This window comes from Pezoporus occidentalis, unplaced genomic scaffold, assembly GCF_034315485.1.
Source record: "Pezoporus occidentalis ecotype Australia unplaced genomic scaffold, CSIRO_AGI_Poc_V1 ctg249, whole genome shotgun sequence".
Taxonomy (NCBI): Eukaryota; Metazoa; Chordata; class Aves; order Psittaciformes; family Psittacidae; genus Pezoporus; species Pezoporus occidentalis.
The window spans coordinates 128,430-146,454 of record NW_026914383.1 but is presented as its reverse complement, the minus strand read 5'-3'; the positions used below and the strand labels follow the sequence as shown (position 1 = coordinate 146,454).

The 18,025-nt window shown below is 38.1% G+C and overlaps 1 protein-coding gene across 3 annotated transcripts in view; it reads right to left on the bottom strand.

Annotated features, from left to right (window-relative positions):
• VPS13D (vacuolar protein sorting 13 homolog D) overlaps positions 1-18,025 on the bottom strand; it is a 108,665-nt gene that overhangs the window by 31,571 nt on the left and 59,069 nt on the right. For all 3 annotated transcript variants that reach the window (XM_062622821.1, XM_062622819.1, XM_062622820.1), the window contains 12 exons: positions 17,027-17,262; positions 16,157-16,265; positions 15,344-15,504; positions 14,786-14,894; positions 13,948-14,127; positions 13,564-13,680; positions 13,082-13,231; positions 12,064-12,213; positions 11,171-11,267; positions 9,331-9,479; positions 6,740-6,874; positions 6,237-6,404 (listed from right to left, as the gene is read on the bottom strand). In XM_062622821.1, the coding sequence (XP_062478805.1) occupies positions 6,237-6,404; positions 6,740-6,874; positions 9,331-9,479; positions 11,171-11,267; positions 12,064-12,213; positions 13,082-13,231; positions 13,564-13,680; positions 13,948-14,127; positions 14,786-14,894; positions 15,344-15,504; positions 16,157-16,265; positions 17,027-17,262 (1,761 nt within the window). The remainder of the gene's footprint in view (positions 1-6,236; positions 6,405-6,739; positions 6,875-9,330; positions 9,480-11,170; positions 11,268-12,063; positions 12,214-13,081; positions 13,232-13,563; positions 13,681-13,947; positions 14,128-14,785; positions 14,895-15,343; positions 15,505-16,156; positions 16,266-17,026; positions 17,263-18,025) is intronic.

The window sequence follows — 18,025 nt, the reverse complement described above, 5'->3', positions numbered from 1 at the left end:
GGTTGGTTTTTAACATCATCTTTACCAACTCTGCTTATTTTTATCCTCATGGGGCATTTGCACCCGCAGTAAACCCCAGTGGTCAGTCTCCTTCCAGCCACTTTTCTGCCTTGTTCCCCTGTGACCATGCTTGGGGTCTCAAAGACCCTCGCATTAAACCTCCTCCGCTTCCTGCATTCCACTAGATTTCCAAACAAAACTAAATGCAAACCTGATAATCCACTCTGCCATCCCATGTGCAGCGTAAACAGTGAACAGCTCTGAGGGGTGATGTGTTTGGATCTGTCAGTCATCTACTGTTACAGCTTCAGAAGGTAACTTGGCCATCTCCCGTGGATATAAAAATACTATTTTCCTTCCCCAGGGACACAGCCAAGCAATTTCAAGTTTAAATCTGCACTATTTAATATGTATTCTATACAGTAGGGAGGTGTAATTAGCCTTTTGTCAAGACTGAAGTCATTCATTTCAAACCCACACCCCATTTTTCCCCTTCAGATGCCAACGGTGATACATGGGATATAAGTGCCCTTTTCACGACATGCTCACCATTCCAAAACTGTAGATTAAGATCAAATTTCATTTCATCCCCATGATAAATGTCTTTTTCTAATTTCACAGCTTATGATTTGGCAACATTTTGCATACCACATTTTAAATTCTCCTTTTTTTCACTTAATTCCCCAATGAGTCAGCAAAGCAGAAACATTCTATTCTATTTTGCAAGAAGATCAGCTGGCAAAACCCTTCAAAATAAAGCATGTGTAGAACTTAAAGCTTCTAACCTCCTTCTTGTCCTGTCACTTGCAGTTTTCTGTACGCAGACAAGCATCTCACTGTTTGTGGTTGTTGCACTATTGCAGGATCCTCACTTTTGACTAATTTCTCCTGGAAAAGACTCCATCAAAGCCACCACCAGTGCATCAGTTTGATCCCAAATGGACACATCTAAGACATCAAGTCCAGATCAAAAGAATTCTTCCCACAGAACTCATCACTGTTCATTTGATCTTACTCATGCCCATTTCTCCACATAAAAATACTCTGCAGGCAAAGCCTGGTCACAAACACTTTGTATAAGCAGCTTTGCAAAAGAGAGGTTGAATATAACCTGAACTGTGAAGGAAACTCCCAGCCTGGATGCTGGCCACACACATTTTATCCCATGATACAAATGAAAAACAGGAAGAACAAAATAACACTTCAAACTTCTCAAAGCCAATCCTTTATCCTAAAACCTTTTTCAAAGATACTGATTACAGACACCAGATGTTCTGCACATAAAAAGTGACACTTTCCATGGCTTTTGATTGTCACTAATTGGCCATAAAACTTGCTGTCTTTTAAAACTGCCAGGAAATGGGGAAATGGCCTCATAGCACTCAAAATTTCTGCCTGGGAATGTCAATTACTTTCCATTTCATCATCTGCACATTTTCATGCAGATTCTCACTGCTCAGCACTTGAACCTGCATTTGAACTGCTCCTCTTTGACTGAAGCACTGGGTAAACAGTAGACAATCTGCAGTGCCACCTGGATGTGTCACCAGAACCACAGCAGCCGCTACACATCCCTGAGGAAGACACAGAGAGAAAAACCTGAAGATTACACTGAAAGAACCACAAGGGACACTACATTTGACCTGAATTGTACAAACCTCGTCTAGGAATAGAAAAAAATAAATATTTATGGCCATTGCTACTAAACCCCACAACTTCAATACCCGGACTCCCCTTGCAAAGGACAACAGTCAGCTTTCCCCAAGTAAAACCCAAGTGTAAATCTCTAGAGTTGCTCCCAAGGATAACATGTATTCCAGCCTTCCTCATTTTTATCCAGTATAAGGCTGCCAGTGATGACTCACCTTCTGCTGTTAGCAGTTAAACAGAAGAGTAGTGAGTCTAAGAAAATAATGACATATAGAACAGTAGAAAACTCAGAACCTGAATGCCACTGTGATCCTTCTACGCTATCAGTTGACTGTTTTAATACTCTCCTGAGGAAAATACCACCAAGCGCATCTTCCTCAGCCTCATATACAAAGGCTTTTGTCACAAGTTCCCTCTCACCAAGATATGATTTATTTTTTCAGCTACTCGAATTGCATTTTGAGCTAATATTCCTTGAACTACTAAATCACAGTGTGTCCAGATATGTGAGTGGCAGTTGTTCCTGCTTCTGAATGGTATCAACTAAGTGGTTAGTTACATGAAGTAAGAAGCTCTGAACAAAAGGGAACCATCAGCTTTGACTGCTCTGGAAACATTTCTATTCCTTTTGCAGAACCTCCATAAATCGTACCTACCTTCTGAGCTCTATTACATCCACACCTCATTTTATTTATTGCCAGTTTTGTTACAGTTAACATTTGTACAAGTCAAACACTTGTTCATGATTTGTTTTTAAATAATCCCTTTATTACTTCCTCTTCATTTTCCATTCAGTTATCTTTATTCTTCTGTCACTGCCAACCACTTGAGATTCTGATTTGATTTACCTTACAATGAGGGTTAAAACTCCCTTTTCCCTGCATGTTGTTTTCATGTTCCTTTTCTACAGATGCTTCCATGTCAAAACACTTGCCAGGAGCAGTATCTGTACCCTTACTAGGCTTACAATTTTCTTACCTGGTTGCAACACCATACTTGTCTTTTCCTACCTCTGTTAAGCACCTAAACACCTCTGCCAGCACTCTAAACTGAATTAAAATAGATACAGAATCTAAGTCCAGGGCACCCATGTCCAAGCAGAACTTGTGCTTCCTCCTTAGCAATAAAGAAAACAAACACCCACCATACAATATGTTGCAAATCCTCTCTCTATGTATGTATGTTTTTGGCATGCTGGATGCCTGCTCCAAGCCTAAGGAAGCCTGCACCACTCAGAACTCTGCAAGCTTCCACAAAAACCTAACGAGGAAATGCAACTGTAACCATGGCTGCTGCTTTACCTTCCCTTAAGAAGACTACTGTAATTTCTCACTGGAAACTTCAAAGTTCAATATGAAAATTAAGCTCTTTCAAAAAAGTTCATTAAATTCTTTTTATTGGGAGGGAGGGACACAACAATAATTTCCATGCAGAAACAAAGCCCAGCTGCAGAATCATGACAACTATATCACTATGCGCTCATAATTCATAAAAGATAACAGAGTTCCTTGTAAGCATTGGAAGGATCAGACAAATTAAATACAGCATTGACAAGCTGATTAATCTTTTCAATTCTTACTACCAGTTATTTCATTAGGCCAGCACAACACCTAACTGCCAGTAACACATACAACCACGCTTAATTTTCCATGTGGAAAACACATCTATGGAACACTTTCATTCCAATGATAATTCAGCGTTCAGTATTCATTTCTAATTATCACCTCTGAATCAGGAATAATTTAGGATTTAGTGCTATACTGCATAACGGGAAATATAAAAGTGCGGATGCCAAGAATGCAAGAAAGACATTTCAATGCATATAGCAACTACAGAAGTCTCCATTCAGAGGGAATGAAATTCCCTCAGGTGTCTATATTTAGGATCAAAGAACTTTTCAATATACAGAATCTGGAGTCTCCAAGGGATCAAAATTACAAAACTGTCTGTACTGAACTCTATTTAACCTAAGTTTCTGTGCCAACTTAAATATGCTGCAGCTCTCCACTTGAAAGACAGCATTACCCACTGCGTGTTCTGAAATGCATGGAAAAGCCATTATAGGGATAATCAGCAGAACTATAAAACAGAAAAGCAGTAAGATGACAACCAGATACAATTCCAATAGCTTCCTTTTCAGTTCAGGCAAACAGTGTTCTTTTAAAGTGATGATTATCATATTAAGGTTCATCTCTCTAGTCACACCTTAAAAGCTGACGAATCTTAAAATCTATTCTAGATTCTTATTTCAGGCATTTTACAAGTCAGGTACTCTAACTAACCCAAATGGGTGGTGTTCCAGGCACCAATTTCTGTGCAGAACACCGGCCTATGCAGCTACAGCAGCTACCAGTGCCACACAAGCTGAAGGTGAGGGAAGCCTCTGCAGCACTGCTGCATCAGGTGGAAATTCATGCAGTCAAAACATACTTTAAAATACTTTCCCTACAGAGCACCAGCAGCAAGACAAAAATGACCTACTGCTTCAGTCATGATTTTCTTGAGTAACTGGAATTACTTTTTTTGATTTTCCAAAGCTTCACATGTCCTAGACACAATCGTAAGGCACATGCATGATACAGCAGAAGGGAGTAAAAAACAAAGTTCTACACTGTACCACATGTACAACACATCACAAACTGTACTTGAAATATCTATTTCTTATCATGGGGACATTTTTGGCTTAGTTTTCTAGCAGAATTAGGTGCCTAAAGCAGCGCAACATAAAGGGAAGAATTATTCTGATCATTTAAGCCTTTTTATACTATTATTTTCTATGTAGCAGAATTAAGATCCATGTTTTGGAAGAAGGATTAATCAAGGAATTCCATAATGTACTAGTACACTTTCCTAAATGATTTAATTCTCTCCTTGTTCTGCAAAAGGATAATGCATCCAAAAAGCTTTTAAAAAGGAATTATGTGACATTTGCATCACAGACATTTCAGATATAACAAGGAGAAAGAAAAAAAATACCTGGGAAGATGACAGATAAGTAGTCCATGGGGTGATTTTCAAAGGTATAAATGGAAAGCAGGTCCTCAGCTCCCACTGAATTTTGAAGGGAGTTCAGCATCCAACTGCCCTTCTGCCTTTGAAAATCTCCTTCAGAAACCCCTTGGTTACAAACGACTCCAAAGTTCAAAGAATGACCTTGCCCTTGTGGGAAACAGAGGAAGGCTCGTGCCTTTTAAAGAAAGATTTATGAGACTGTTGCTGCAGATGTGACTGTGATGAGGAAACAACACTTTATAGAAAGGAAACCCTAAAGAAACACACTATTGGGTGGGGTGGATGGGTCACAAGAGAGTGGAACCATGAGTAGAAAGTACGGGCAACCACCTAGTGTGGACAGGAATATTAACACAGTGGTATTTTGTTTGAATTTCTTGGAATTGCCCCAAATGGGCTAATGCTGGGAGCAAGATAATTACAATAGAGGAGGTGTGTGTTATCTTTCCTCATGGCTCAGCTTGTGGTGTGCCTGAGTTAGACATACTCACAGCTCTGCCCTTGGTGATAAGCTGGGGATCTCTCTGGCAGTTTAACTCAGTTTGATGTTAGTCTTGAGCTACCTGTAACTATGCAAACTCTACACATCACATTTTTCATCTCCTGAATTGCCTTTTCCCACTAACATGGGCAAGAAAGTAGATTTCTTTGTATACAAATATTTTACAGGATGAATCATGACAATACAGATGTACAGGCTTACCAGTTTGGAACCTGAAAGGAAGTAAAGAATTAAAAAAAAGCAATTTTAACACCACATCCTTACGTAAAGAAAGCATTACGCCAGTTCTACCTGGGATCACAAAGTTCATTTAAGGTGCATGTTGACACACCATGTATGCAATGAAAACTATTTCAAGAACATATATTTGTTCACTATAAAATACAGCATCAACCATGATCAAACCCACTTCCTCTTAATTGCTGCTGTCACAGATCATAACTCTCAGGCACTAAAGATAGTTATTTTCACAGATAACACATATGAAACTGAATTCTCTCAGTCATTATTAGGAAGGACAAAAGAATGTTCACCATGCAGACTTAGGAATTAAACTAAAGATAAATGTTCAGCAATCTGGAGACTCCCTTTTTGTTGCTATTTGGCACAGAAAAACATTAACTGAAGTGTTAGCATAATAACTGATATTCACATAAAAAAACAAAAGTTAACAACTTCTGTTCAACTAAACCCCTCAAATACTCCAAATGGCTATAGTGATCTCTTTATATGTATATATATATATATATAATGTACGTAACTTTCTTCATTTGCACGTTGGAGATTACACTACACCTGCACAACATTTTAGTTCTCACTGTGCATTTAACCTGCAAATACAAGTGTATCAAGAATAAGGCCTTGAGTGGTTTCCCTGACTGCTGCAAGGTTCCTGGCATCCCTGCAGTGTACATATAAAGTGATTCCAAAGGAATCTACAGCTCAAAATCAATTTTTACAAAATGAACAGGACATAAAGCAATTTAAAGATGGTTAATAATTCTGTTTAACTTGTTTCCCCGCTGCTTTTTGCTTACTGTTTTATCAAACGTATTAATATCATAATTATTACCTTTGCAGCTGAGTTTGATACTCCATGTGTGACATTTCTTATGAGACCACCAACGTTGCCATATTTTATAAGCCCAGTAACACCTTCTGAAACATCATTCAACAGACCCATAGGGTTGCCAAGGAAATCCACAGAGCCCAGAATCCTTGCCGCCTGACTAAGCAGCTCCTGGAAAATCAACAGGAAGAATGAAATTTCACTTATGGATCACACTACCAGCAGCACGGTTGATTAAAAGTCCCACCCACAATAAAAGGATATACAAACCCAGTTTTTTTTTTTACTGAAGAAATGAACACACAAACAGCAATAAGATCAACAACAGTTTAATCCTAAAACGCAGTGTATTCTTAGAAGCATGTGATGCTATTTCTCCATGTACCAAAGCAACACAGCACTAACACTGAAGTAGAGTCAAGAAAGGGTTCTCACACCCTCAGGATAGAACTCATTGAGCAAGAGAAGCTCAGCCTCTGGCACAGAAAAATCTGTAAGACACTTACCTCTTGAAAGTGTTTCAAAATGTCATTAATGATAAACTCCTGAGTTTCGTATGGATGGACCCTAGTGAAAGGATCCAGATTAATCACAGCATCTTCAAATCGGATTAGAGGAAATCCCAGTGTGCTTTTCAATGCCTAATTAAATAAAAGATATTGCTACTTTAATTTTTCTCTCTCTCATCCACAGCAGCCAAGTGAATTAATCTTTAAATGGATAACAACCCAAAATTAACTGAAGCTGCTAGAGCAGTTTACCACTGCCATGCATGCTTTGATATAGAGGGCAAACACTCCAAAAAACTTTCACTTGTAAGCTACAATCCATTATTAGAACTGCATTTCTTCGGTAACTACACAGTCATAAAACACTCTTCAAAAGGCAATCTGGTTCAAAAAGTTTTTAAGATTCTACACTTAGCACTTTGCCATAACTACTCTAATGTTCAATTAAACAGAACTTTAAATGAATTTCCTTGATACGCAGTGAAGAAAAAACAGTATTTTACACCTGTTGAAGTTCTATGATCAGATTGAGTGTCAGAATGAGCCAGAATTTCTTGCAAACCTGAGGCTCATTTCTTAACATTATGTGGTGTACCGAAATTCTTTAAACCAGCTTCTTCAGTAATTTTCAAGGAAGTAAACTAAGCCACTAATTAGCCCATGGGCCATCTGCAGCATGTACAATCTATACATAAAACACCCCATACTTAAAGTGGACAAACTACACAGCTGTATATGAAAACATACAGAAAATGTTGGAAAAATAAACAAGAAAACTAATCTTTTAAGAAAGAAAGGCGTCTCTTCTATTTCAGGTCTTGATGATCGCATCTGTACAGTCATCAACATCAAAAAATCTGGAGAAGGAAGAAGCCTGATACTCAAGTACTATCTACCTTCACCACAAAAGCATGCCTGGTTGTAAGTAATGTGTTTCTGCCATCTGCAGGCACTTAATGTACATTATAGGTCTGAATTCAGTTTGCAAGTAAGAAAGAGCCTATTTATTTTTTCAGTAAATGGATGACTAACTAGACTAGTCCTCATTATTCACTTGGGTAGCAAGTAATTTCCTGTTTAACTATCAGATATTCTATATGGCAACTTTGTTAATATTGGTACCCAATAAAAATAGTCTCTCTACACCAAATTACCAGACAGCAATGCCCAAGACAGGAACATTAGAGGTAGTTAGAAAAACTTCTACAAAGGCTCTGCTGTGATTATTCTCTCCCTCCCACCCTAAATTCTGCTGTGCTACAAAACTGAATGGAATTCTTTATGGGGAAGTCAGTATCTAGAATGCAGTCAATGACTGCTATCCTTTGGGGGAAGGCAAAAAAATGTACACACCAAGCCTTCTCTTGGGAACACTGCTGGGGGCTGCCAAGACACATCTAGAGGCAATCATATATCCAAGGTTGCAGAAAATCTAAACAGAACAGCGTACATTACTGGGTTCTTAAAGGCACTCATCACTAACACTGTTTTCTCTCTCTAAATTTGAGATAATCAGATGATAAGCATTTTGAAGTTAAAGCTCAAGTGCAAACACATTCAAGACACTCCTGATGTTCAGTGGTAAGGAGTATTACTGCTGCTACTGAATGCTCCTCCTCTGCATAAGGAGTTGGTAAAAGCAATACAAGAATGCAGGACTACTGATACCCTGGGTCATCCTGGCAGGACTCCATGATTTACATTCATTCCATAAAACTCAACTTCTTTAAAAGCTTGCACACCCCAATGTCCTTAATATCAAGGACACAAAAAAGCCTACCCGGTGTCTCAATTTTGGGTTTTGAGTGCAAAAGCTGAATAGGCAGCAGCTCAATTCCTCTACAGTGGAGAGGGTTTTTATGATTTGGTTGGTTGGTTTTGCTTCAGCTCCCCCACCTTGGAGGAAATCAGCTGCATTAGTTCAGAGGGAACTGAAACACTGCCAATCGCTGCCACCTTGTTAGGTCCAGGAAGGTCCCAACACAGCTTGGTAATACAAGTTGAGTGAGATTATCTTTTCGCTGTAATTTGGAATCCCTTGTTCACTTGAATAACTGTGCCACAACATGTATTACCATGTGAAAGGGACACAGGATCTTCCACTTCTCTAAGTCCACACTCAATCTGAATTCAATTCAATATTGAACCAAACTGCATAGTGCTCACGCAAACCCTCCTATTGCAACAACATTTTTTGGATGAAAACACTCAGAGTTGTCCTGTATTTCTGCTCCCTATGTTGAGTAACTTCTTATTTTAATTCTTCACATCAGCCCTTCTGTTTGACAGACGCTCCCTTTAAGCTCTTGACACTACCATGAATGCAAATAAGATCCTTTGAAAAGTAGTGAGTTAGATGAAGTTGGCTGTGCTTCAACTAAAATTACAAAAATGAAAGAATATCACAGAAAAGACTGTAAGTTATGCACATTAAATAACAGAAGCTATTGGAACTTCTATTATTTGTAACTTACGTAATGGAAGAGTAAATGAAAATTAACAGCAGTTAGTTAAGGCTGCTGTTCCTTTTTCCTCCTACAATAGAATCTCTTTCCTTGGAAGCATACTCTGTGAATGCTCTGGTGTACCTTGAGGTCCAGAGGCAGCTTGTTGGAAGTGAAGACACTCAACTTGATTTGAGGGACACTGATTTTCAGGTTTTCAAAGTAGTATCGCTTTTGTCCTCCACCTTGTTCAATGACCTTTTCATGGAGGTTTTCATCATACTTCTCAACCTCTGCATCCAGACAAAACACAGGAATCAGAATAGATTGAACAGATTAAACATAAATAAATATGGGGTTATGAATACATACTTATAAAGAGTTAACAGATTCTCTGTACAAATAAAAAGTATGTTCAACTGCTTTTATAGCCAGCAGAAATACTCATGCCTTGTGACACAAGGTTGACCTTTGAGGCTTAAGAATGTTTTTTTTCAGATCTGCCTGCATCTTTAAAACCTGACTGTATTTGTAGCTAGGTAAAGAGAAGTCATCCAAATGCATAGTTGAAGTTACTTGAGCTTTTGATCTTGCTTCTAATTTATCTGTGTCAGCATAGAAAAACCAGGAGATACAAACAATGCACCATTTCCTACTGTGTAGTCATGGTCTTACAATACCTTTTTCTACTTTCTCTATACTTCCTTACATGCTCAACTACCAACATAATGTACAAAACAAGTAAAGGTGACTATCTTTTCATTTATCACACAGAATGGACAAAATGCCTACATGGAACCATTAAATCAATCCATTTACGTCAAGAGTGAGCCAAACTTGGTTGACACTAACAAGTCCATGTGTTATCTGTATGAGCATCTTGGTGGTGTGAGAAAGCAGGGTGAAGATGAGAAACAACAAAGCCTTACGAACTCAGGTTGAACAATTAAATGTGCCGAGTGTAAATGACAATATAGTTTTTGTCTGAATCTTGGTTGACATCATCACCATCAGTGGACAAACTACAAAGACTGGACAGTAGTAAGGAAATAAAAAGCAGCAAAAGCATCAGGGTAAACCAAAACAAAGGACAGGTTAGTAAACAGCAAAAGAGCAAAACTCAAAATCTTGATTTCTTCCTCATCACTATGCTCTAAGTTATTATATGCTCTGTGAAACTGAGGAATGTAATACTCTTTTTTTTTTTTCCAGAGACAAATCTGAAGATACTGTATTAGCAAGACACAGAACTCTTGAGCATCATTTGTAGGCTTGCCCCCATTTGGAATCATAAAAATAGTTTTTTCCTGGAGTAGTTATTTTAGTACATAACCCTACACACCCCACTGCATAAAAGTGACTTTTTCAATTGCCACTCCAAAACAGACATTCCAGAAAGTTTCTATCAAACAGATAAACTCTGCAACATAAGGATTAGAACAATATCTATGAGAAGATTTAAGAGGTCTGTCTTGCCTCACTGAGTGGAAAAAAAGTCCTATTACAATCAAAGCCAGGGGTATGGATGCCACAACTCAAAGGTCAAGCAGCCAAAATTTTCCTTCTGTTAAGGCAGAGGACTGGCCAAAAACAAATGAACAGAGATCCCATTTCTAGCCTTGGGTTGAAATGAACAAACATTACTAAACGAAGTGTTTTGGTAAATTAGTAACACAATTTCTTTTATCCCAATTTAGACGAATCCAGATACAGGAAGTTAAAACAAATACTAAACTTCTTCCCACAGAGGCTCAGCTCAATCACTGAGTACTGGACAACAGCACATTACATGGGTCACTAGCTGAATACTATGTACTTTAGGAGCTTTACAAGGGGCCACTGAGACATCAGCTTTCCAGCTTTCTGTTCAACAGAAGTTTCCAAGCAGCAAAGAGTTTGCCAGGTATTTTGACCTTATTTTAGATGCAAAGATCATAATACTCCTGTACGCTGTAAAACTGTTTTTTGTAATTTCACAGGATACCTGATTCAGACTGATCATAGCCAAAGAAACTTAACAGCTTCAGAAGTAGTTTCTCCTCAATTTGAACGGTGAACTTTCTAGCAGTGATCAGCAGGTGCTATGAGGAAAAACAGGTCTCAGTTTACAATATTAACACTCCATGTAAACCATTAAATAGGACAGTATGTTCTACCTTAACAGAGTATTTTCACTGGAATGGATCTGTAGTAAAATTCCCATCTATAAAATGGCAGTTTTCTTCACTTAAAGTTACCTATGACTACTGACACTTATTTCCATTCTTTGGAAGGTATTGTGCTTCATTGACCTAATACTAACACTTCAGAATCTGATGCTTTGCTGTTCTCCAACACTGAAATCAGCTGTTTTCAAAACAGTGCCAAAATAAACAGGGGAAGAATCCAAGTGAGAAAATAGGTCTTGATAAGCAATTCTGGTTTGCTCTCACAATGCATACCACAGCTGGTGGATACATTTCCAAACAGCTATAGTACACAGAATAGGGTTTATACTGCATGATAACAGCTTATCAGAGAGAAGCAATAACCTTGTACACAACTTATGAAAACCATACACAGATATTATGGTTCTCTATGGTACCTGTCAGTTCTGAGGGGGAATAACTGGGTTGAAAGGTAAAGTCACAGAGATGAACTAAATCTGGCCTAATCTGTTTTATTTTTAAATATATTTATTATCTTGTTCATCACTGTACTGTAGTTTTAAACTCTCTGACCATAAGAAGGTGGATATAGCCTCCTTTAAACCTCAGTATTAATTCAATAAAGCATATTTCTCACATTATTGGAGTATTAGTAAAAATCAGGAACAGTAAAGTTCATTTAAACAATTAACACCCTTATGGCACAATCAAAGGATGATGGTTTGTTTACCTTGTATATATCAGTCAGTGCATTTTTACTGGGAAATTTCATCGCATTTACTTGTACAGCAGGACCAGTTTCCATGGATTCATTTTCATTTGTCTTAGGGGTCAGAAAGAGCATGAAAGGCCGTGTGGTGCCAATAAGCTGGTTGTCCACCTACAGAGACAAGAGAATCTGAATAAATGATGATAAACAACAAAAGTGATCTTCCTTAACCAAGGACTTAAAAGCTTTCAGAAATACCTAATCCCTGAGACAGGGAGGTACTGAATATACTTCGTTTGGTTACTGATCAACACTGAGACCATACCAAAGAACTATTGAGAAATACCCTCCATTTAAAAAATGGTTGTAACTACCAACAAAACCTGTAATAAAGCTTCTGTATTCTCTGATTTTTTTCTCTGTTTCAAAAAACACAGCCAAAAATGTTATACACCCCCAGAGTTAAACTACTCCTGCACTGTAGTTTATCTGATGCACATTAAGTATCTCGTGTAATGTACATCAGGACCCAAATTCCCTTCAGCTTGCCTTCTGAATTTCAAAGAATGAACAGAAAACAGAGGTTAAGGTAAAATTCTGCAAAGTCAAAACCAACAACTATTTGTAAATAAAATATAAGAGGTTTATATTTGTCTTATCTATGATCTGTCATTCATACTGTGGTACTAGCAGCGTTAGGATTCCTGCTTTCAACAGCTGCTTTTTCATTATAAAATGAGAAATACCAGGAAGGGAGAAAAACCTCAAACTGACCTGTCTGAAAAATAAAAATAAAATAATAAAAAAAAAAATATTCTAACTTGCCTATTCGAAATCCACTGCATTAAATACAATCCTCGTCTCAACTACTATTAAGTAGAGGACATGAAAAAAGGAAACACCAATGCAAACTGAAACTTCTACGATATATAAGATTTGACATCTCAGAAACAGGTCTAAACATTTTTCAAACCTGTTATGACAACAAAACCCGCAGAAGACCCATGAGCAAATACACTGGTTTCAAAACAGCAAATACCTGTATGTCTTGCACACTGAGCTCCAACACCTGACTTGCTGACAGCTCTGTGTAGTGGATATTAATTCTTGTGAGGCTTGCAAACAGCAGCTCTTCAGGAACCTTGTTGACCAAAGACAATCCTATTCCACCTTCCAGTTTCACAAGCACCTGAGAAAAGAGTATTTGAACAGAAAAAAAAAATCCCACTTACCAACCAACACTGAAAAAAACTGTGATACGGAATACACACTTCTGCAAAGATGTAATTTTTTTAGACTCATCTCTAGAGTTTTAACAGCTCATTGACAGTTCATCTTCAAATGAAGAGGTGTTGACATGTATAAAACCAACTTCTAAGCATGAAGAGTTTTAGCAGGAAAATCTACAAGTTCATAACAACAAGTGATTATGGGGAAAGTTAACAGCTCCCCCCAGCCTCCTCTCAAATCTATAATGAAAATGATAAATAAGAGAGACAGATACTAGTCGTACAATCTTACTTCTAATTCCTGCTCTTTATCTGGGTTTTTCAACTTGCGTAGATCCTGTTCTGTAATGGGAAGTTCATCTCCTTCGCTGGATAAACGATCATTTCTACGTTGGTTAAAATCCGTTATCTGATAAAAAAATACATTACTAAAATGAGCACTTTCCGATTTACAAATAACAACTACATTGTCCTACCTTATAAAATTAGGTTTTAACAAATAAATACAGTGAAAATTTTTGCTGCAATTATGTCTGGTTTATGATATTCCCCTCCCACTTTGTATCACTATAGAGGAACTTCTGGTAGGAATTTAGAGATGCAATACAGAAAAAGGTATGTCAAGAATAAGCAAATAATGAAACTAGATTCTAGTTAGTTAATGAAGGGTTTTCACCTGTAGAACTCTAGTTGGCCCATCTGGAATGACTCTAACAGCCAGCAGTCCTGACCCAGGCCTCATCTTTTGGTTTATGAACTGCTGTTCAGGTGGAACTGGCCCCAGAAGATCAAGTGAAGTATCAGGACCAAGAACAACTTCTGCTCCATCATGAAGGCCTACTATTCCCCCCTTTGCCTGCAGAAAGAAGAGCAAGGTGAAAAAAACAAGTAAACAATAAGGAAAGGCTTCAGATAATAATTTACATATATTAAAACTGTGTGGGGAAAAATAGAAAAGCATCAAAGTTAATTCTCAACTCTGTAAAAGGAATCCAGGTTTCTGTACTCATAAATTCTACCATCAGCAAGCAGATTTATCAAATAGTTTGCAACAGTTAGCTGTCTGCAAGTCTAGAGTTTCCTGGAACACAAAGAGACCAAACAGTTCAAACTGCTTCTAAAATTCTTATTACTAAAGTGTCAGAACCATGACTGTGAGAAGCGTCTGTTTATACACAAATCTTGACTTCATCAGGAACACTGATGGACACAATCTGCAGCATTTGGTATGCATGAGAATATCAAGGCCTTATTTATCCCTGCACTGTTATATTTCAACAATGATGCACTAATAATTTTTACTTTTGAATTAATAGTGCAAGATGTTTAATCATTTGAAATAGGTAAGAAAATTCAACCATGAATGTGAACCACATGAGCTGTTTGCCCAAGCATGATTTCCTCTGTAATCTGAACTTTGGCCTCAAAGCTTTTAGCTCAGTTCAATCTTAAACCCAAATGACTGTCATCTGCATCAGCAGCAGTCAAAAGTTCAACACAGAATCAGTACTGACCTGGACAACAAGTCCATGAATACCACAGGTTAACTTTCCGTCACGAAAGTTCCATGTCTGGGTAGTGCTGCGCCGTCGATCAGGCTTCCTCAACATCAGGGGCTCATACCTGCAATGAAAGCACACCAACTTGTCACTTCTAGTCTTGCGATGTGTTAATGGCAAACACTTTAATTTTTTTCAAGCTCATTTCCCTAATCTCACTTCTGAAGTGCTCTTTTTGTGCTGCTGAAAATACATTAGTCATGTTTTTAAAAATATTTCCAAGTCACAAAAGTGATCACAAGGTCTGTTCACAAAGATAAAAATCTAACTCTTCAACATGCCTTCAGAATAATTTCTTCCTTTATTCAGAGAGCATCATAGAATCATAGAATAGTTTGGGTTGGAAAGGACCTTATTAAGATTATCTAGTTTCAGCTCCCCTAGACCATGTCACCCAAGGCTCCATCCAACCTGGCTCTGAATGCTGCCAGGGTGGAGCATTTACAGCTTCTTTGGGCAACTTGTTCCTGTGGAACATCATGTTAAGAGTGCTTTCAAAGGCATGGTCCAGACCTGTTATCGGTAACAGCTGCCAGGCCTGCAATATCTAAAATCATACAAGAGTCCACATTCCGAGGAGATGCTTTATGGGGGTTTTGAGGAACAGATGAACCTTCATGGCAAAGCATTCCTGTGCTTGTCATTTTCCAAAGCTGGGATCGTTTTCCTGGCTCCTGTTGCATAAAAAAAAATCAACATTTAAGTGAACACAGCAGTACAGAGTAAATATTTCTGTTCTGTTTTGCTATCAGATGCTTTGAATTACAGTTCTTGGAATGACTTGTATATATTTATATTCTGAGCCCTGAATTAGAATTAGGAACTAGTTTGCATAAAACCTCTTAATTAAACTCTGATAGCCAACGAATATGCATCCTGTATTAGCACTGTTAGATGCAAAGCTGTATTTACAAGCCATTTTTAATCTCAGCAATAACTAAATACAGTTCCTATTTCTTAAAAGCTCCAGAAATAGAAGATTTATCTTACAATGCACCAAAAAGAAAGCATACCCTACTTTGTTAACTTCATTAGAACATCCAACATATAATTTTCACACTTGATTGCCTTAGAGGCATTTACAACATTCCTTACTACTTTTATTCAAATTCCCTTTTCTGTCAGTCTCACACCCTGAAAGTCCTATACCGAAGCACCACCCTAACTCAAGCAACCTCAATTGCAATAACCTGTCACTTTCAGTGGAGTCTGTCTCCATCCTTTAAAAGTTCTCATGAAAATGCTCTTTTTTCCTCTCTCACAGCATATGATTTTACTTCAGCACCCAGCAACAGCATTTTATCAGAATCAAATTTATCTTGGTACCTTCTTTTTCAGTACAACTCTTTGAGTCTTTGGAGAAACATCAAGGACAAGCTCTGCATATGCAGCATGCTTATTCGAAGCAACTGGTCTTACACCTGGCTCCTGTAACCTAGAACACCAAGAAAACACCACCATGTTTATTCAGAGTAGCTGCTGCTTCTGCAGACTGGATTACCTCTGTACCAAAATCCAACTGAGGATCCAACTTAAGCTTCCAATACAGCCAATCAGAATAAAATTTATATTGTTTGGGTTTTTTTTCCCCTCTTGGTATTTTTGGAATTACCAGTGCAAGCTGTCAATTTGGGTACAGTCTAAAAAGGGGCTTTGACTTCTCATTGCTACTAGGAACTTCTCAGGCAAAGGAGATGGATTCCAAGGAAAAATTTCTACCTTATATTGAGGAAAGCAAAAAAGCATGTATCAATCTCCCATAGCTGTTTTCAACAGCATATCAACTAGCGCAAATTTACAATTCACAGGCATGTTATAAGTAGGTATGTCCAGCAGTCAATGTTCTTTATGCACCAAATCAAATTAAGCCCCTGGATGTGACTATAAATATCTCTGTTCTTCCAAGATCAGACAGTGGGAGCACAGCAGATGCCCTATGCTAAATTCTCCTATGCGATAAACAGTGGTAAGCTGCACCTATAAAACCAAGTTATCACAAACAAGGTAAGACACAGGGCTCACCAACTGCCAGACTTAACTTCTGAATTTTGGCATTTCTTCTGCTACCTACAAGGTTGACCCAAGTTTAGCTGCATTTGAATAATTTTCCAACGGCAACCATTAAGAGAATATTAATGTAAAGCCTAAAGAACATGGTGAACATTCAACATATTTTCATCTAATAGACAGAATTACCCTGAGAAAGTATATGTAGCAGCAATATAGATGAAGTTCTCGTAGTAAAGCTGCTTGCTCTCTTGGAAGTCATTCATGCTACAGACGATTTCCGAGGAGCCAGCCCCTTTGACTGTCAGCATTATAAACGGCTGTAGAATCGGTTCGTCCCAGGCATAATCCAGAGAGGTCATGGGCTTTACCTCAGTGTACAGTCTCGGCTCGACAACACCATGCTGATTAAAAACAACTGGGACCTGCAACAGTTATGAGAGGGGATTTGGTTTCACACAGAAATTGTTAACCAGACAGATGTTTCGTGTTTTGCATTTTGCTGTTTGTTCACTTCTCAGGAGTTGATCACAAACATGTTCAGCTTGCTCCCTCCCCTCCCCAGTGGTTTCACACGCATTTTCTTCCATTCGGGCGTCAATTAAAGAGAGTCTCAAAGGGATGAGAAATGTCATCTTTGCTTTTATCTGTCATCCATGGTACAGAATGTCTTTAGTGCCATAGCAGCATCTCAAACCCACCTAATCAAAATTAGGAGACTTGCCCACTTCTATTTAACAGTTCACTACCAAAATCCAGAATGAGAACCAGTAACTGTAATGAGCTCTGTCTCTTGCTCTGACCACAAGACAGTAAGTCACAAAGTAAATCCTCTTATTTTTATAATCACTGACAGGGAAGCCCAAAAACAGAGAGAAAGGGAGTGGTAGCATTAGCCTGAATTCTTTTTAAAGGTTATCCAAGTGCTGAGAATAACACAGGTTAGATTAGAAACTACCACACTAGCAGAGTTTTCTCATCACTAATAATAGTATTCTTGTATGTCTTTTAATGCACTCATGAAAGCCAAACATTAGCGCTATTATTTGAACACGAAGAACCAGTTGAGGTACTACCAATTCCTACTAAAACTTCAGAAAATTACAATTATTATCTACAGATACCTCTTGCTACATACACTTTAATTTTATTTCTTTACATAAGCTAGTCGGCTCCCTCTTCTAACAA